The sequence below is a fragment of the Suncus etruscus genome, chromosome 12, assembly GCF_024139225.1.
Source record: "Suncus etruscus isolate mSunEtr1 chromosome 12, mSunEtr1.pri.cur, whole genome shotgun sequence".
Classification (NCBI taxonomy): Eukaryota; Metazoa; Chordata; class Mammalia; order Eulipotyphla; family Soricidae; genus Suncus; species Suncus etruscus.
In genome coordinates, this window is record NC_064859.1 from 89,523,280 (window position 1) to 89,541,691 (window position 18,412).

The 18,412-nt window shown below is 38.7% G+C and overlaps 1 protein-coding gene and 1 non-coding gene across 2 annotated transcripts in view; one reads left to right on the top strand and one right to left on the bottom strand.

Moving 5' to 3' along the window:
- The first annotated feature begins 1,818 nt into the window (after positions 1-1,818).
- The window catches only part of NCOA1 (nuclear receptor coactivator 1), a 131,042-nt gene continuing 114,448 nt past the window's right edge, over positions 1,819-18,412 (top strand). Inside the window, exons 1-2 of the mRNA XM_049784504.1 lie at positions 1,819-1,963; positions 12,816-12,921. Of these exons, the coding sequence (XP_049640461.1) occupies positions 12,833-12,921 (89 nt within the window). The 5' untranslated portion in view covers positions 1,819-1,963; positions 12,816-12,832. The remainder of the gene's footprint in view (positions 1,964-12,815; positions 12,922-18,412) is intronic.
- On the bottom strand, positions 14,855-15,045 carry LOC126024963 (U2 spliceosomal RNA). Its single transcript, XR_007501029.1, has one exon. It is a non-coding gene; the product is annotated as a U2 spliceosomal RNA (small nuclear RNA).

An 18,412-nucleotide genomic window follows, 5' to 3' on the forward strand; every position in this document is an offset into this window, starting at 1 on the left:
GCTTGGGTGTTCTGTTCATGCTGAGGATCAAACTCAGGTACCCTTAATCCCTGGACTAGCTAGCTCCCTTCACTTTCAATTAACTATTTTTTGAATATTACAAATATAAAGTATTTGGAAAAAATAAATTATCTAAAAAATAGAATTTCAGTGACTTACTATACTATGAGTATGACATAAACCAAAGAAAGAAATACAAGCTAAAATAGGAAAGCTTATAAAGGAAGAGTAATATATACAAATCAGACAGATATGTCAATGAGTCTTTTGGAAGTTTAAGAGCAACCATTACTTATTCTTTATCTATCCATTAAATAGGAATATGTTGGTCACCAGAAAGGACTTTTGTTATAAAATCAGATTTTTTCTTCTGTTGCCTTTTAGAAACATTTTCCCATTTATCCTTAAAAGGTACATTTTCTAGGGTCAAAGAAATAATACAGAGCACATATTTAACATGTTTTTACTCCTGGTTTGGTCCGTGGCAACCATGGTTTCTTAGTAAGCATTATGGGGTACCGTGCCAGAGTCCCCTGGGCAACCCTAAAGGTTGCCCAGGTAATCCCTCCTATCAGTCCCTTGGCCCTCAAAGCACCACTTGGAGGATCCCTCAAGTTGTATTTTTTGATATTGGAGGATTGCCTCTGTGGTTTGAATGCAAAAGACTCGCGATTGGTTCCCAGTACCTTATGGGCTCCTAAGCATCTATGAGTGTGACCTCAAAACCAAAAAAATAACAACAAAAGTTTTATTTCTTTCTTTTTCTTTTTTTATTGTAAGAATTTATTCAAGAGACAAAATTGATTAACATAATGAGGTAAACTAACATAACATAATATAGTGACATAACATAACATATAATTGATATAAATAATAATAATACATGTAAGTCAAAGAAAGTTTCTGATTAAAAACATATTTTTTTCCATAATGGCTTACATATCTTTAGATACATATTAACATTGAGTCAGGGGAATACCCATCACCAACTATGTCCTCCCCTCATTCCAGTTCCCTTTCTACAACCCATATACTCCACCATCACCCCCCCAGGGCTGCTAGTGTAGGTGGACCCTCATCTATGTCTGGCTTACTATTAGTGATCACATATCTGTTTGGTCCTGGAACCCTCGTTTCCCCTTCTATTTAAGAGGCAGAGCTAGAAGAATCGAGGTATGTGGTTTTTGTTTGAAGGCAAGAAAAGCAATAGAATGGGGTACAAAATAAAAGGAAAAGAAAAAAAAAAGAAGTAAAAAGTCAAATATGCTGAAAATGGGCTGAGTCTCTCTAGAGGCTTCCAACCTCAGTTTGAGAGAGGATGTGAAAAAGGTAATTGAAATACCCCACAACAATACAGAAAAATTTATCGAATTAAATAACCGTGAACACTACATCAATAAAGATAGGCACCACACAATAGTCTCGGTTCTGAAATCAACTCATGCTCGAGTGCAGAAAGAAAGAGAAAGACAAGACAAAATAAAATAAAATAATATTGGAGACATCAACCGTAATCTCCACACCAAAAATAAAGACATCAAAAAATCGATCAATCGATAAATAAACATGTGGAAAAATGATTGTTTTGTGCTTTTCTTTTTCTCCTTTTCTTTATCCCCCTGCATAGGCACAGTAACTATTGGGGTTATTGTAGGAGGGAATCAACAAAAGTTTTATTTCTTTCTTAGCATCTCTGGCTTTTATCATGTCGTAGAGAAGAAACTGACAAATCTATCCCTAGCACTGCAAAAAAGAGAAAAAGACCATCTCAATTCCCATCTGCTTATATGTTTATATTTTCCCTTTGTTTCAGTTTCTATAATTGGCCTTAAATGAAGTGAGAAGAAACTAGAGCCATCACTAGAAAACATCATCCCCTTCTTCCCTGGGAAGCTTTCCTCTGGAGCACCAAATCTGATCCTCTCTGTTCTGCAGACTCATTATGAACAAAGAAGTCTCCCAGGTAGGAATCATATCTCTGTGTTAAAGAACTTTTTCTCTGCAAAAATGTGGATGGAAATGAATGAACTATTGACTATTTTGTTATGGCAATATGTGTTTGATCCAAGAAGCTTCAAGTTTATCACAAAACTTTGTGCTGACATTTTTAGGTGAAAGTGTTAGAAAAGTTTTAGATTATACTTTATAAATCAGTTAAGTACATTGAAATTAATGTAAGCTTCAGTTCAGTGTTATGATCAGGGCCCTTCCTGAAATAAAACTTACAGCAGAGGAAGAAAACTATATTGAGCCATCTCAAGATTTGATTTATATGTTTCTAACATATTTAATAATTATCTAGTGTTTATTTTTTAAATTGGGGCATTTTTACATTGTTGTTTCTGGAACTTGTGAGCTGAGGGAATAAGAGGGATATTCAAAGATTTAAGTTGTAATTGCAGTATACTCTTTTTTTCCCAAACTTCCATCTTTCCATGTAGAAAACAATGAATGCAAGGAAGCAAGAATTGTCTCTGAATATATATAAAAAAAGTTTAGATGGAAACATTTTATTAAATATATTGTTGTAAATGATTATATGCTTTTTGAAGTTACCTATTCCTTGATGGTTATTAGCACATAGTTTATTTTATAAGAAACCTAAAATGTGGAAATTTATAAACTCAATAAATGAAGGAAAAATAATATTTTTGTTTTTTAAGAATTCAGTGATTTTCCCGGAGAGACAGCACAGCGGCGTTTTGCCTTGCAAGCAGCCGATCCAGGACCAAAGGTGGTTGGTTCGAATCCCAGTGTCCCATATGGTCCCACCGTGCCTGCCAGGAGCTATTTCTGAGCAGACAGCCAGGAGTAACCCCTGAGCAACGCCGGGTGTGGCCCAAAAACCAAAAAAAAAAAAAAAAAAAAATTAGTGATTTCAGTGATTTCTTTGATTTTTATTTCTGGCTGAAAAGTTTAAAATAGTGACAGATCATTTATGACAGAGGTTTAAAGGAGCAGGATCTCTTCTCTGGGCTAAGGATAACTTTCCCCAGGGCTTACTCCTGACTTGTGGCTCAGGGATCACTTCTAGCAGTGTTTGGGGGAAGCATGCAATGTTGGGATTATCTAAGGAAATCTTGAAGTTATTAGCTTCAAAATATCTTTTTTATTTTTTTTTTTGTGGTAACATGAAATTTAGGGGGCATTTAAAGAAACAATGTATGATTTTCCCCATCAGAAAAATAAAATAAATAGAAACTATCTATATCCACTCAGGAGAAGAGTCAGGAGGGAGCCTATAAACACAAATTGGGTGTGACCTGAAAGTAAACAAATTAACAAAGAAAGCTTAGGTAGTATGGTTTAGTTTAGTTTAGTTTAGTTTAGTTTAGTTTAGTCCGATGATACTCACGGTTACTCCTGGTTCTGCGCTCAGAAATCGCTCCTGGCTTGGAGGGTTATATGGGCCGCTGGGGATAGAACCCAGGTATATCCTGGGTCAGCCTCATACAAGGCAAACACCCTACCACTGCGCTTCATCCCCAGTAGTATACTTATTAAACAACAAAATAGCTAAGTTGAATTTATTAAAAATGGGAGTATACTAAAAAAAGAAAAGATAACCTTCAGAATAGTCGAACGCTTACAAGCTTAAAAAGACTTATGACACAACAGTAAAGACAGCAAATATCTGAGGGCCAAAGTATTCGAATAAACATTCTCTAGAAAAAAGATTTATAGGGCTAGAGAAATCACTCAACAGGCTAAGCACTTGCTTTGCAGGCTGAAGGGCCCAGATTTGATCCTTCGTAATCACATGGCCCCAAGTACTGCTGGGTATGACCTCAAAATAAAACAAATGAAAGATTTACAAGTGACCAATTAGCACATGAAAAGATACTCAGTGTCATTAGAGATAGATAAATATAAAGCAAAGCCTTAATGAGAGATTTTTCATACCAGTAGGGATGGTCTGTAATTGAAATGAAAATTTATTTGAAATCCATAAAATAATCTGTGATAAGAATGTGGAAAAATTTAAGCTCTTGTACCTTACTGATATGAATTTAGATGCTACAGCCATGGTGAAAGATCATTTGGTAGAGCCTTAAATAGTTAAGAGTTAAATTATGACCTCATAATTCGATTCCTAAACTTATATAAAATTTGCACATAATTGTTCACAGCAGCATTATTGATAAAGTTAAAAAAAAGCAGGGGCTGGAGAGATAGCATGGAGGTAGGGTATTTGCCTTGCATGCAGGACAGTGGTTTGAATCCCCCCGGCATCCCATATGGTCTCCTGAGCCTGCCAGGAGCGATTTCTGAGCACAGACAGGAGTAACTAACACCTGAGCACTGCCGAGTGTGACCCAAAAACCCAAAAACCCCAAAACCAAAACAAAAAACAAACAAACAAAAAAAAAGGAAACACCTAAATGATGAATGAGTAAATGAAGTATTCTACATTCAAAAAGTGGAAAATTACTCAGCATATAAAAAAAATCATATATTAAAGGCAATATATCTTTTCTTTCTTCACATACAAAGATTTCAATTGTTGAAAAGACAAAATTGTAAATGCATCCTCTGCTATGTATTTCTTCCTCCCTCCCTTTCTTCCCTCCTTCCCTTCTCTGTTCCTCCATTCTTTCCTTCCTGCCTCCCTTTCCTGCTTTCCTCCTTTCCTCCCCTCCCTCCTCCCTCCTTCCCTTCTCTCCTCCCTCCCTCCCTTCCCTTTCTCCCCCCTCCCCCATCCCTCCCTCCCTCCCTCCCTCCCTCCCTGTCCTCCCTCCCTCCCTCCCTCACCTCCCTTCCTCCCTTCCTTCCTGTCCTTCCTTCCCTCCTCCCGTCCTACTCCTTCCCTTCCTTCTCCCTCCATCCTCTCCTTCCTATCCTCTTGCCTTTCCTTCCTTCCCTCCCTCCCTCCTTCCCTCCTTCCCCTTATTCCCCCTTGAATTTTTTCTAAACAAAGCTATTTATTTCACTATTAAATTATTTTGCAAGCAGCTATTAAAAAGATAAAGACGATATTATAAGTTTTAGAGAATCCTAAGGTGTCTAAGAACTCCTATATGAGAAACATTATTGGAGGGCATTACTCTCCATACAGAAGTTCTTTATCACAATTTTTCCTTGATTTGGGGGAATTTATTTCTCAGAGGTTGGTCTTCTCATTTGCATGCTGCTTTATGTTACTTGTCTGGTAAGCATTTTAAATGATATTAGTATCGTTGTTCATTAACTAGCTGATGCTGATTTTTTTTCTTTTTTTCAAATCAGGTCAGATTTCAGGTAAATTTTGGGAGGTAAATGACAAATCTAAATAGAAATTTCTAACTCAACTGAAATATAAAAACACTGACCTATTTCTTTAGTCCCACCTATTTGGGCTTTAGTTCATTCTACTTGAACAAATATAGCTTTGGTTTCTTGTTCCAATTCTCTAGAGATTGCAGAGATTGACTAAAACTTAGCAACTCCTTTTAGAACAACAGGGTACTTTCACTGAGAAACTTACCCTCTTTTTTAAGGCAAATATGCAAATGGTTTTCTGAAATCAGTATTTCTTTTCTTGATAAGCATTATTTAGGGTGACCTGCCTGTTAAATATAAAGTCACTCCACAAATAAAATAACTTTTAACAATTTTCAAATGAAAGGTTTTGCATTGTTATCTGTTTTATTTTATAGACAGAAATTTATTAATACTAGAATATCTTTGTTGTTGTTGTTTTTGGTTTTTGGGTCACTCCAGCAGCACTCAGGGGTTACTTCCTGGCTCTGGTGCTCAGAAATCACTCCTGACAGACTCAGGGGACATATGGGATCCCAGAATTCGAACCATCCTCCTTCTGCATGCAAGGCAAACAGTCTCGCCATGCTATCTCTCCTAGCCCGCCATTGGAATTTTCTGAGGAACCTATCTTCCACTTGACCTCCTTAGCAGACTTTAGTCACCATAGTTTGAGACTCGTTTACAATAGCCTTGGCTCCTATTCATATATATGTCATTATATGATGACATAAATCTCATACATTTATTTAATCATTAGTAGAAATCTGGCACTGAAAATTCCACACTGCATTATATATGTAAAATTTGAAGGGACTAGAGATGTCCATTTAGCAGTTGCAAACATATGACATTTCTGAGATGAAAAGATGTACTTATCCTACAGCGAGGAAGTCTTAGAGTGAAAATCAGAATCTTGTGATTCCTTATTTCCTAACTCACCATTAATTCCCTAATCTCATTCAGAATCAATCTGCAGTCATTTGAATGGCATTTAAATCCTGGTATGGTAGGCCTTTCATGGTTTCTCCAACCTCATTTTCCTGCTCCCTTAATCCTGATTCTAGTTGTACTAGTCTTATGTTTATTTTTTCCAAAAGCTTTATGATACTTCAGCCTCAATATTTAGGACCTTCCTACAGAGACAAAATTTGTATGGTGTCTGATGGGCAGTAAGGATTTAGTAAAGAGCTTTAAATAATTTCATTGACTGTAAGGTGACACCCAGCAATTAACCCCAAACAAGTGTTTCCCCATTTTCCTCCCTCCCATAAATCTCTCTTTTGATAAGTAAAAGCCCATCTGGATTACTGGACCTTCCCCCACCTGTGCATGTTTTTTTGTTTGTTTGTTTACTTTTTTATTTCTTTCTTTCTTTCTTTCTTTCTTTTTCTTTCTTTCTTTCTTTCTTTCTTTTTTTTTCTTTCTTTCTCTTTCTTCTTTCTTTCTTTCTTCTTTCTTTTTCTTTTTTCTCTTTCTTTCTTTCTTTCTTTCTTTCTTTCTTTCTTTCTTTCTTTCTTTCTGTCTTTCTCTCTGTCTTTCTTTCTGTCTTTCTTTCTCTCTTTCTCTCTCCCTTCCTTCCTTCCTTCCTTCCTTCCTTCCTTCCTTCCTTCCTTCCTTCCTTCCTTCCTTCCTTCCTTCCTTCCTTCCTTCCTCCTTCCTCCCTCCCTCCCTCCCTCCCTCCCTTCCTCCCTCCCTCCCTCTTTCTTTCTTTCTTTCTTTCTTTCTTTCTTTCTTTCTTTCTTTCTTTCTTTCTTTCTTTCTTTCTTTCTTTCTTTCTGTCTGTCTTTCTTTCTGTCTTTCTCTTTCTCTTTCTCTTTCTCTCTCCCTTCCTTCCTTCCTCCTTCCTTCCTCCTTCCTTCCTTCCCTTCCTTCCTTCCTTCCTTCCTTCTTCCTTCCTTCCAACCTCACTTAGGGGTTACTCCTGGCTCTAACGCTCAGAAATTGCTCCCAGCAGGGCTCAGGGGACCATATGAGATGCTGGGCTTACGAACCACTGTCCTTCTGCATGCAAGGCAAATGCCTTATCTCCATGCTGTCTCTCCCACCCCTTATTTATTTATTTTTTTTAAATTTTATTTTATTTTATTTTTGCTTGTTTGTTTTTCTTTGGTCCTATGCATGGTTTTAATAAAGAGAACAGTTCTAGCTTTTTGGCTCCAGAAACACCACAGGAAGGGCACGAGTAGTCATGACTACATTACTCTCCTGACGGCTTGGCGTATTAATTCTTCACTGCTACCATGCTTCTTCAGATCTATTTGCTGGGGGGTTTAGAAAACACAGTGCCTTGGGGAGATGTACAACCCCTGGGTTTTATTTTATAGTTGACATGATCAGATTTACATTTTTGATAGTTTACTCACTCTGTTGGCTCTTGAAGGCCATCTGGGAAACAAATTTAATAGTCCAGCAGAGATTCGTAGAGGATAATATGAGGAAGGAATAGATTTTTGTTTGGTTAGTTTTGGTTTTAGTGTTTGGGCCACACCTGGTGGTGGTCAGGGCTTACTTGTGACTGCACTCAGGGATCAATTCTGGCAGAGCTCAGGGCACTCTGTGGGGTACAGGGGATTGAATCCAGCTTGGCCATATGCAAAGCAAGCACCTACCCTCTGGCCCCAAGGAATAGATTTTTTAATGCTTATTGGGAAATAAAAATTTCTGAATCTTTGTGGGTGCTGGGTGTGGGCTTTGAGAGCCTAGCTGTGCTTTTCTCCAGCAGTATTTGCTTTCACCCCTCTCTCAGCCTGGCTCCTAAATATTTTCTCAGGGATCTCTTTTCTAATCCTTTAAATTTAGAGACTTTAATCTCTGCTCTGTCCCTCTACTCACCTCTACCTCTGATTTCCTCATTTTTCTCCCTAATACATAGCACTTTCTATATGCTATTTCTAAATTTCTATGTAATTTATTTGTGTGTCATTTATTGTATTTTCTCCAGTTGCTGGACTAATTAAAGGTTGGCCAATGTTCAATAAATATTTTTTGTAAACTTAAGATGGGCCTCCTACACTGAGAATAATTTAAACTTTTCTAACCTTTGCTGGAAACATGGGGGTATTGCCGAGGATTTTACTTAAAAACCTGTTTCTTAGTAATCTATGAATACTTCATTAGTCATTTACCAAATTCTGTGATAGACTCAAAAAGTGAGAACTGATGCACTTTTTTGTATATTATTATTGCTTATGGGCAATAAGGATTTAGTGAAGAGCTTTAAACAATTGACATGAGCTGATTAGATGGTAATATGAGGAAGGGATAGATACTTTTCAATGTTAGTTCTTTTTGTTTTTGTTTTTGGGTCACACCCAGCGGCAGTGCTCAGGGGTTACTCCTGGCTTCACGCCCAGAAATCGTTCCTGGCAGGCTCAGGGGACCATATAGGATGCCAGGATTCGAACCACCATCCTTCCGCATGCAAGGCAAACACCCCACCTCCATGCTATCTCTCCAGCCCCAATGTTAATATTTTTGAAAAAATATAAAGTATTTTCTTATTTAATAGAAGTACAAACTTAAGTATTAAAAATGTTCAGCAAATAAGTACAAATCTTTGTGTATGTTTTCATGTGGGCTCCGAGAGAATAAGCTAGAATGATCCCATTGTACTAGCTAGAAAAACAGTACATGCAGGAGAAATGCTAAATGTACCTGGAAAAGTGGAATTTGAAGAATCTCTGTGGTATCTGAGTGGAGAAAACTGGAGAGTGATTGCATTATGGCTCTGAGATTCAAGATACCTAGTCTAGAGAAAATGGGCAAATGGTTGTTAAATATACTTGTGAAAGAGCATTTAGTTGGTGACATTGCCCCAGAATAATCAGTACTCTGGTGCGAAATAAATAAGCCTTGGTACCATGGGGAATTTTAGCCCACCAAAATTATAAACAAAATACTCAGAATTGGGGCCGGAGAGATAGCATGGAGTAGGGCGGTCACCTTGCATGCAGAAGAACTGTGGTTTGAAATCCAGCATCTCATATGGTCCTTCGAACCTGCCAGGAGCGATTTCTGAGCATAGCGCCAAGAATAACCCCAGAGCGATGCTGGGTGTGACCCAAAAAGAAAACAAAAAATTAAAAAGTATTCAGAATTAAGTTATCTTCTTGATAACCCTCCTAAGAATGACCTCTTAAAAAAAAAAAAGAATGATCTCTTTTCTTTTTTCTTTTGTTTGTTTGTTTTTGATTTGCACCCAACTATGCTCAGGGCTAACTTCTGGCTCTTTGTACTGTGATCAAGCCTGGTGGAGCTGGCGGGAACTTTATGGAGTGCCATAGATCGAAGCCTATTGGCTATGTGCATGCTGACCACCGTATCAGTTGTACTTTCTCTCATCCCATATAGTATCCTTCTTGAGAGAGGCCCAGCTGATCCTGAATTTAATTTAAATTAAATTTGATATATTGTTTATCTCTATAGATTTTTACTCTTATTTTTTTTTTTTTTTTTTTTTTTTTGGTTTTTGGGCCACACCCGGTAACGCTCAGGGTTACTCCTGGCTATGGCTCAGAAGGTCGCTCCTGGCTTGGGGGACCATATGGGAGACGCCGGGGGATCGAACCGCCGGTCCGTCTCCTAGGCTAGCGCAGGTAAGGCAGGCACATTACCTCCAGCGCCACCCGCCGGCCCCTCTTATTTTTAATTTACTACATTTCAAGAATTTTTTTCATTTTATTTATGTTCCCCCTACTTTTAGGAGAACAGGAATCTAATTTTCTTTTCTTTTTTTTTTTTTTTTTTTTTGTTTTGTTTTTGGGCCACACCCGTTTGACGCTCAGGGGTTACTCCTGGCTATGCGCTCAGAAATGGGGGGACCATATGGGATGCCGGGGGATCGAACTGTGGTCCGTCCTACGCTAGCGCTTGCAAGGCAGACACCTTACCTCTAGCACCACCTTCCCAGCCCCAGGAATCTAATTTTCAATAACTGATGTATGATAAATGCATAGGAGGGTGAAGTAGGTTCATAGAAGCCAATGATAATTTTTTTGTTTTGTTTTATTTTTTTTGGTCACACCTGGCAGTGCTCAGGGGTTACTCCTGGTTCTATGCTCAGAAATCGCTCCTGGAAGGCTCAGGGGACCAAATGGGATGCTGGGATTCAAACCACCGTCCTTGTACATGAAAGGCAAACACCCTACCTTCATGCCATCTCTCTGGCCCCCAATGATAATATTTTTAACAATGAGAAACTATTAGAGGAATGGTTACTGAAGTAAATATTACTACCTCATTGGAGCTATTTAAGTCTCATAAAAATCTGAAGGTACATATGTCATTATCACTCTGTAGCAGGTGTCACAGGTGAGGGGATATGTAATGGTTCAGAAGACAGGCGTGCGTAAGTCAGAACTTGGGGCCTCAACTAGTGGTGCTCAGAGGTTATTTCCAACTCTGACCTCAAGAATTACTTCTGACTGAACTCAGGAGATACTATGGGATACCCTGGATCGAACACTGGTTGCCACTTGCAAGTAAAACATCCTACCCACTGGCAGAGATATGTTTTAAACCATGATACTCCAGTAGGGTGATACAGTGTGCCTTGCATGCAGCTGACCCAGGAGGGATCAGGTTTGATTCCCGGCAACCCATATGATTCCCAAACCTACCAGTGGCGATTTCTGAGTGCAGAGCCAGAAGTGGCTCCTGAGCACTGCTGGGTGTGGCCCAAAGACCAATCAATTAATAAATAAATAAAGTTTAAAAATAGAATTGTTTCTTATTTCTGTCTGGAAAAGAAATTATGATGTTCTTTGGTATTAAGAAAGAGCTTGAAACAAGAATGATTTTCAGAGGAAAAGAAGGGTTTATTTGAGCAGACATATTAATGCCATGTAGATTTCATGAAACTACATTCTTTTTAATTAAAAGAATGTTTGTTTTTTGGGCCACACCTGGGGTTATTCCTGGCTCTGCGTTCAGAAACCGCTCCTGGCTTGGGGTATCATAAGGGACACCGGAGTACCAAATCGTGGTTCTTCCTGGGTCAGCAGCATGCAAGGCAAATGCCCTACTGCTGTGCTACTGCTCTGGCCCCTCTTTTTAATGAATCTCAAGTGTGGCTGTCAGTTATCATTACTGTGATTGGTTTTCTTTTCTTGTTTTTTTGTTTGTTTGTTTGTTTGTTTTGTTTTTTGTTTTTTTGGGTCACACCTGTTGGCGTTCAGGGATTACTCCCGGCTCTAAGCTCAGAAATCGCTCCTGGCAGGCACAGGGGACCATATGCTGGTATTCAAACCACTGTTCATCCTGGATCAGCTACATGCAAGGCAAACACCCTATTGCTTTGCTATCTCTCTGGCCCCAGATGATTGGTTTTTAATTTTAGAATTTAAGAAGAGTTTTCCCATCTACAAGATGGGAAAGTTTCCCCCTTTACAAGAGTACATAAAGTGAAAGAGAATGTATTATTTGAGAATAATAAAATGTAAAAATTTGTGGTGACTCTGGAGCCAGAGTTACATTGTGGGTATCCGGGGATTTCCCAGAGAATAGTGATTAATAGAGACATCAGATAAGGACCTTGAAGTGCTATCTAACTGCATACCAGGTGGAGAAGACCTGGTGGGCAAACAAGTGGAATTGATTTTGTGTTCTTTGGCGTCTATACCAACATTCTAACTCAACACCTGATTATAAAACACAGATTAGAAGTATAGAATTCAAAGTGGTTAAGAACAAAACAAATCCAAATCTAGTTCATCACTTTATTTTAACTTTGGGGGGCACACTCAGCAATCTTTAGGTTTTGTTGCTGGCTCAGGGATCACTCCTGGTAACATTGTGAGACCAAGTGGGGTATCAAGGATCAAACCTCAATCGGCCTATGCAAGACAAGCATTTCATCCATTGTACCATCACTCCAACCCCTAGTTCATCACTTTAATCACATATTACTTATTTTCCTACCAATATAAAATCCCAGACTTTATGAGTAAAAGTTTTGTTTTTGTTTTTTTTTTGGTTTTTGGGCCACACACGTTTGATGCTCAGGGGTTACTTCTGGCTATGCGCTCAGAAATCACCCCTGGCTTGGGGGGACCATATGGGATGCCAGGGGATTGAACCGCAGTCCGTCCTACGCTAGCGCTTGCAAGGCAGACACCTTACCTCTCGCGCCACCTTCCTGGCCCCGAGTAAAAGTTTCTTAACACTATATGCAGAGCCAAGTCTGAATATAAAAATATAAAATTTCTCTGACTACCAGTTATGCATTCAGTTTTTACATTTATATACAAAAGTGATTATTTCTTTGAAAAAGAGCTAGTATCTGACTTAACATTATTTTCACATTTCCAGACTTCATGATTATTTTATATTTTCATGTTACTTTTTATTCATATAAAGAATTATTTACAAAATAAAGATACAGGAAAGTATAGAATGAAAATAGCAAGAACTTCTGTGCTTTTTTTAGAGATGTCAATGTGTTCATGACCATTTCATGATGTAAAAGTAATTCAAGAGGAGACTTTACAGTCATGTTTAGATTTTTTTCTAACACAAGGAGCTACTTGTGTAAAGATCCTAAGGCTTGGTTGATCCTTGTTGTCCTTCCTTTTTAGGTGTGAAATTTTTCACCATGAGTGGCCTCGGGGACAGTTCATCGGACCCTGCTAACCCAGACTCTCACAAGAGGAAAGGCTCGCCTTGTGACACACTGGCATCAAGGTGGGCTCTCTCGTTCCTTCATATGGTGTCATATTTCATTGTCTTTAATGGCTCATGTGTCTTCTACTTCAAGTTTACTAACCACCTTCTTTTGAATGCAAGGAATGTTTTTGTTTGTTTGGTTTGTTTGCTTGTTTTGGTTTGGGGCCATACCCGGTGGCACTCAGATTACTCCTGGCAGGCTCAGGAGACCATATTGGATGCTGGGAATTGAACCCGGTTCTCCTGGGTCAGCATGTGCAAGGCAAATGCCTACCACTGTGCTATCAGGAATGGGTTTTTAAAGGATACATACCCTATGATACACAGAAACCTCTCCTAGCAGATCTTAAACCCAGGACTCCCACATTCAAAACATGTACTCCAGGGTTTTGAGCTGTCTCCCAGCATCTACTGGTTTTCCTGTTTTTTTTTTGTTTTTGTTTTTGTTTTTGTTTTGTTTTTTTTTTAACAGCAGTGTCAAGGGGCACCAGCAGTGCTCATGGGCTACTTCTGACTCTGTGCTTGGGGTTTTGCCCAGTAGAACTAAAGAAAACTATGCAGTGCTTTGACTCTACTTGGATCGAACTACTTGGCCTCTTGCATGCAAAGCCCTTTGAGCTGTCTCTGGCTCCGCTCACAGTCCTTCTTCCTTACCAAGTTCTTTTCTTTCTCAGGGCCTGTACACATGCTACTCCAGTCCCCCATTCAGCTTGTTCCGTCTAAATTTCCTGTACTTGACACCATTGCATTTTTCAGATGCCAGCTAGTCATTACATCCTAAAGGGACTCTTCTCTTCCTTCCGTAGCTATTCACTCAAATCTTCCCCATTCATGTATTTGTTCATTAAGTATCTTTATAGCCTCAGTCCATCATTTTCAGGTTTCAACTGTTTTTTGTGATTATTTTGTGAATCCTTGGCATCTGAACTACATTCTAACCTTTCGGTAAGAACTTTGTCATTGCTATGCTCCAGACTTATCTTCTTTGCACTTAGGTCATTTCTGGAGTTACTTGAAGAAAGTCATTCTTGTAATTTTTCAAATGTATTTGTTTGTTTGTTTGTTTATTGGTTTTTGGGCCACACCCAGTGACACTTGGGTTACTCCTGGCAATGCGCTCAGAAATTGTTCCTGGCTCTGGGGACCATATGGGACACCGGGGGATCGAACTGCGGTCTGTCCTAGATTAGCGCAAGCAAGGTAGATGCCTTACTGCTTGTGCCACCGTTCTGGCCCTCAAATGTATTTATTTTTTCTCTATTCTAAGCCTTTGCTGTTCTTTACAGATTTAAGAATTAGGTTGTTTTAGTTTTCCCTGAAAAATCCTGAGTTTGTTTTTTTTTTAATTTTCTTTAATAGTAAATTTGGGAGAATTCCCATTTTCAATCTAAATTCTAAATATCAGAGTATTCTGACTGAGAAATGTTACTTTTCATTTCATCTTCATTATTTTTCAATGACAATTTATTATTCTCCCCCTAAATTTCTAGCTCATCTCTGTTATATATCCCATCTATATTAGAGTATATTACAGAGTACCATACGATTTTTATTGCTTTCAGGAATTATGCCATTTTATCTGTTACATTTTCTAATTGCCACTTATTTAAAAATAATAGCTGTTACTTAGATAACAAAAATAAACAATAAATTAGTGTTAAAATAATTGTAATAGATAGTTTAAAATTAAAATAACAAAATGGGAAAGCTAATTATCTGAGAATATTGATCTTTTTGGAGGTCAGGGCACTATATTTTGGTACCACCCCCAGCTCTTCTCAGAGTTCTGCCTCTGTGCTCAGGGTCAATCCTGGCAGTGCTGAGGGCATCCTATGCGGTGAAGGGGGTCAAACTGAGGTCAGCTACATTCAAGGCAAGCTCCTTAATTAACCCCATGCTCTGGCATTCCAGCCCCAGGAGTATTTTTCATTTCTTTTCTTTTCTTTTTTTTTATTGGTGCACCGTTCCTGGAGGTACTACAATACCAGGTCGATGCTTGGAATGGACGGAGCAAGCTCCTATTCCAGTTCCTAGTGCTAAAAATCCATTTAATATATTGTCTTCGGATAGACAACGTATCAGATATTAAACTGATAAGAACAGATACTACACTTGATCTTGGCTAAAAGGCCAAGAAGCGATTGGAGGAGTATTTTTCTTTTTTTTTTTTTTCTTTTCTTTTTTTTTTTTTTTTTGGTTTTTGGGCCACACCCTGTGCTGTTCAGGGGTTACTCCTGGCTATGCGCTCAGAAGTTGCTCCTGGCTTCTTGGGGGACCATATGGGACGCCGGGGGATCGAACCGCGGTCCGTCCTAGGCTAGCGCAGGCAAGGCAGGCACCTTACCTCCAGCGCCACCGCCCGGCCCCGGAGTATTTTTCTTATACTCAGTAAATCCATTGCCCTGAACTTTCATACTTTAGTGACTATCTGTACATTCTGTTAGGTTTTTGTGTACATAATTACATCACAAATATCAAGGTGGTTTTTTTTTTTGTTTTTTTTTTTTTGTTTTTGTTTTTGGGCCACACTCAGTGATGTTCAGGGTTACTCCTACCTATGTGCTCAGAAGTTGCTCCTTGCTTGGGGGACCATATGGAATGCCAGAGGATCAAACCGAGGTCCATCTAAGCTAGCGCTGGCAAGGCAGACACCTTATCTCTAGCACCACCGCCAGCCCTCACAAATATCAAGTTTTAAAGGTTTTTGTTTTTTTCTATTTTAAGGATAGTGTTCTTTATAGGTATGTTTTATTTTATTTATTTATTTATTATTATATTTTAAAAATATTTTTGTTTAAGCACCATGAATACAAACATGATTGTAGTTGGGTTTCATTCATAAAAAGAACACCACCTATCACTAGTGCAATATTCCAATCACCAATATATAGGTGTGTTTTAAAAAGATTTAAAAGCTTTTGGCTGTTGTGGATAGTACTGCAAAAAAAATCATGGGGTTGTAATTGGCTTTTCTCCATTTTTGGAAGCCCTAATAACTTTGTACTTTCATGGTGACTAACATTTAAAAATATTCAGAAACATTAGATTTCAGTCTTAATCAAGTGGTATTTATTTTGTTTTGGGGCCACATCCAGTAATGTTCATGGCTCTGCACTAAGGTATTACTCCGGCGGTATTAAGGGGACCATATGGGATGCTGGGGAGGATTGTACCTGGCTAGTCAGTGTGCAAAGCCTTAGCCAATACCTTCACCACTGCACAATTACTCTGGCCCCAATCGAGTGGTATTTTGAATTTTTTTTAAAAATTTAGACTCCATGGGGCCGGTGAGGTGGCACTAGAAGTAAGGTGTCTGCCTTGCAAGCGCTAGCCAAGGAAGGACCGCGGTTCGATCCCCCAGCGTCCCATATGGTCCCCCAAGCCAGGGGCCATTTCTGAGTGCTTAGCCAAGAGTAACCCCTGAGCATCAAATGGTTGTAGCCCACCCCCCAAAAAAAAAAAACAAAAAAAATTTAGACTCCATGATTAACAAGGTTGTTTATAATAGGGTTTCAGGCATACAACGTTAATTGGTAATTTTAAATGGCAAAATAAAAATTCATGACTTTGAACTGATTGAATTCTGCATGAATACTATTTTATAATGTTTCTTAATTTTGCTGTTATGTATGCTGTCTTCCCAAGTGTTGACCTCATTCATCATAAAGAGTACATACATACTAGACCTCAGGGTATTGCTAGCTCTATTTACAAGAGCCCTGGATAGTTTCTCAGTAATTGTTTGGTGATATGAGCTATCTTAGAGTTCCTTCCTGCTGTCTCATCTCCTTTCTCATCGACTTAACTCTTCTAGGAGAAAGAGGATGAAAATGCTTGTTTTAAAATTGTGGGTAGCGACACACACAAGCACACACACACACAAAATTGTGGGTAGCTGTGCCTTATGCTATTTAATATTTTCAGTTCCACTTAGCCCATGCTATTAAATGCCTCTATTCAACCAGCACCATGTGCGTGATGCCATAAGGTTATGTGAAGTGTGAGAGACTTGTTTTCTATCTCCAGGGAGCATACAAATGTGTTTATGCCACTCATTCTCCTTTGTAAATTCTTCTGGGTTCCTTCTTGTCCTGAAAATAAATAATCATCCATATGATAACAATAGGTAACACAGAGATTGAACTAGTAGTATATGCCAGGCGGTAATTAATGTCACTGTTCCTACTTTATAGATAAGGAAATAAATACTTGGAAAGGTAACTTGCATGAAGTAACTTGTCAAAGTTAATATGGCTAGCAAGTGACAGGGAAGCTTGTCTGCTTTTAAATATGCTATCATTGTGTTTGTATTTATCATGAAGCCTTGTGGTCTGGTCTGGACCTTGGCCTTTATCCCTTATATACAATTTGTAGTTCAACCATACTAAACTACTTAAATGTTCTTTTTTTTTTTTTTTTTTTTTTTTGGTTTTTGGGCCACACCCAGCGTTGCTCAGGGGTTACTCCTGGGTGTCTGCTCAGAAATAGCTCCTGGCAGGCACGGGGGACCATATGGGACACTGGGATTCGAACCAACCACCTTTGGTCCTGGATCGGCTGCTTGCAAGGCAAACACCGCTGTGCTATCTCTCCGGGCCCAAATGTTCTTAACAGTGGTGGTTCTACTTTCAACGATTTCCATCTTTGAAATCTTTTTCAGGAACCAGTCTTCCTTGCCAGTCAGTTTAGATATCTAATGTGGTTTAGGTGCCATCTCTGTGTTCATTAGAATCTTGTCATGGAGCATTGTGATGGCCCGTTTCCTTTTCTTGTTCTCCCACTAATTGGGGGCTAAGTCTAATTTATTCATTGTGGATCCCCAAGACATAGTAGTACATCGTTATCTAGCAAAAGTATATATAGAAGCAATATTGAAAAAAGAGGTAACTTGAAGGGGAAAAGAATACATGAGAAGTTAATTCTTATTGGCATTAATTAGCATGCATTCAGGATGAATGAAAATAAACTGGGTTAATGAGACACCTAAGTGGCCCGGAATAATCAAGGAAGCTTTCTTATCTTTGAGGTAATGCTTTTGGTGATCTTCCCACCCTCTTCAGTTTGTATGCTGTCTGAACATATCTGCTCTTGCTTCCTATCCTCACTTATTAATGACTTCATTTTGATGTGGTTTCGCTAGTACCATTCGTAAGTCGTTTTATAACTAACTCACCACTTTGTTACCTTTAGCTTCTTAAGGTTTCCTATCACCTCTTTGCCTAATCATTTGATCACTTATTCCTTCAACAGTGGGGACAAGCACTGAAATTGTGGACAAAATTTAACATTGAAATTGGGTTTCAGAGACCCATCAAGTAAATTCAGTTAACACATTCAGATGTAGACCCCATAAATGTAGGTAAATCATATATTTAGACCACTATTTTCAAAAATGAGTGTTACTATCCTCCCTCCCATGTGGGTTGGACTTTTGGAAGTAGTTGTGGGCACTTTGCTTAAGGAAGATATAGAAGGGGGCTAAACTAAGTGATTATTTTTTCTAAACAAG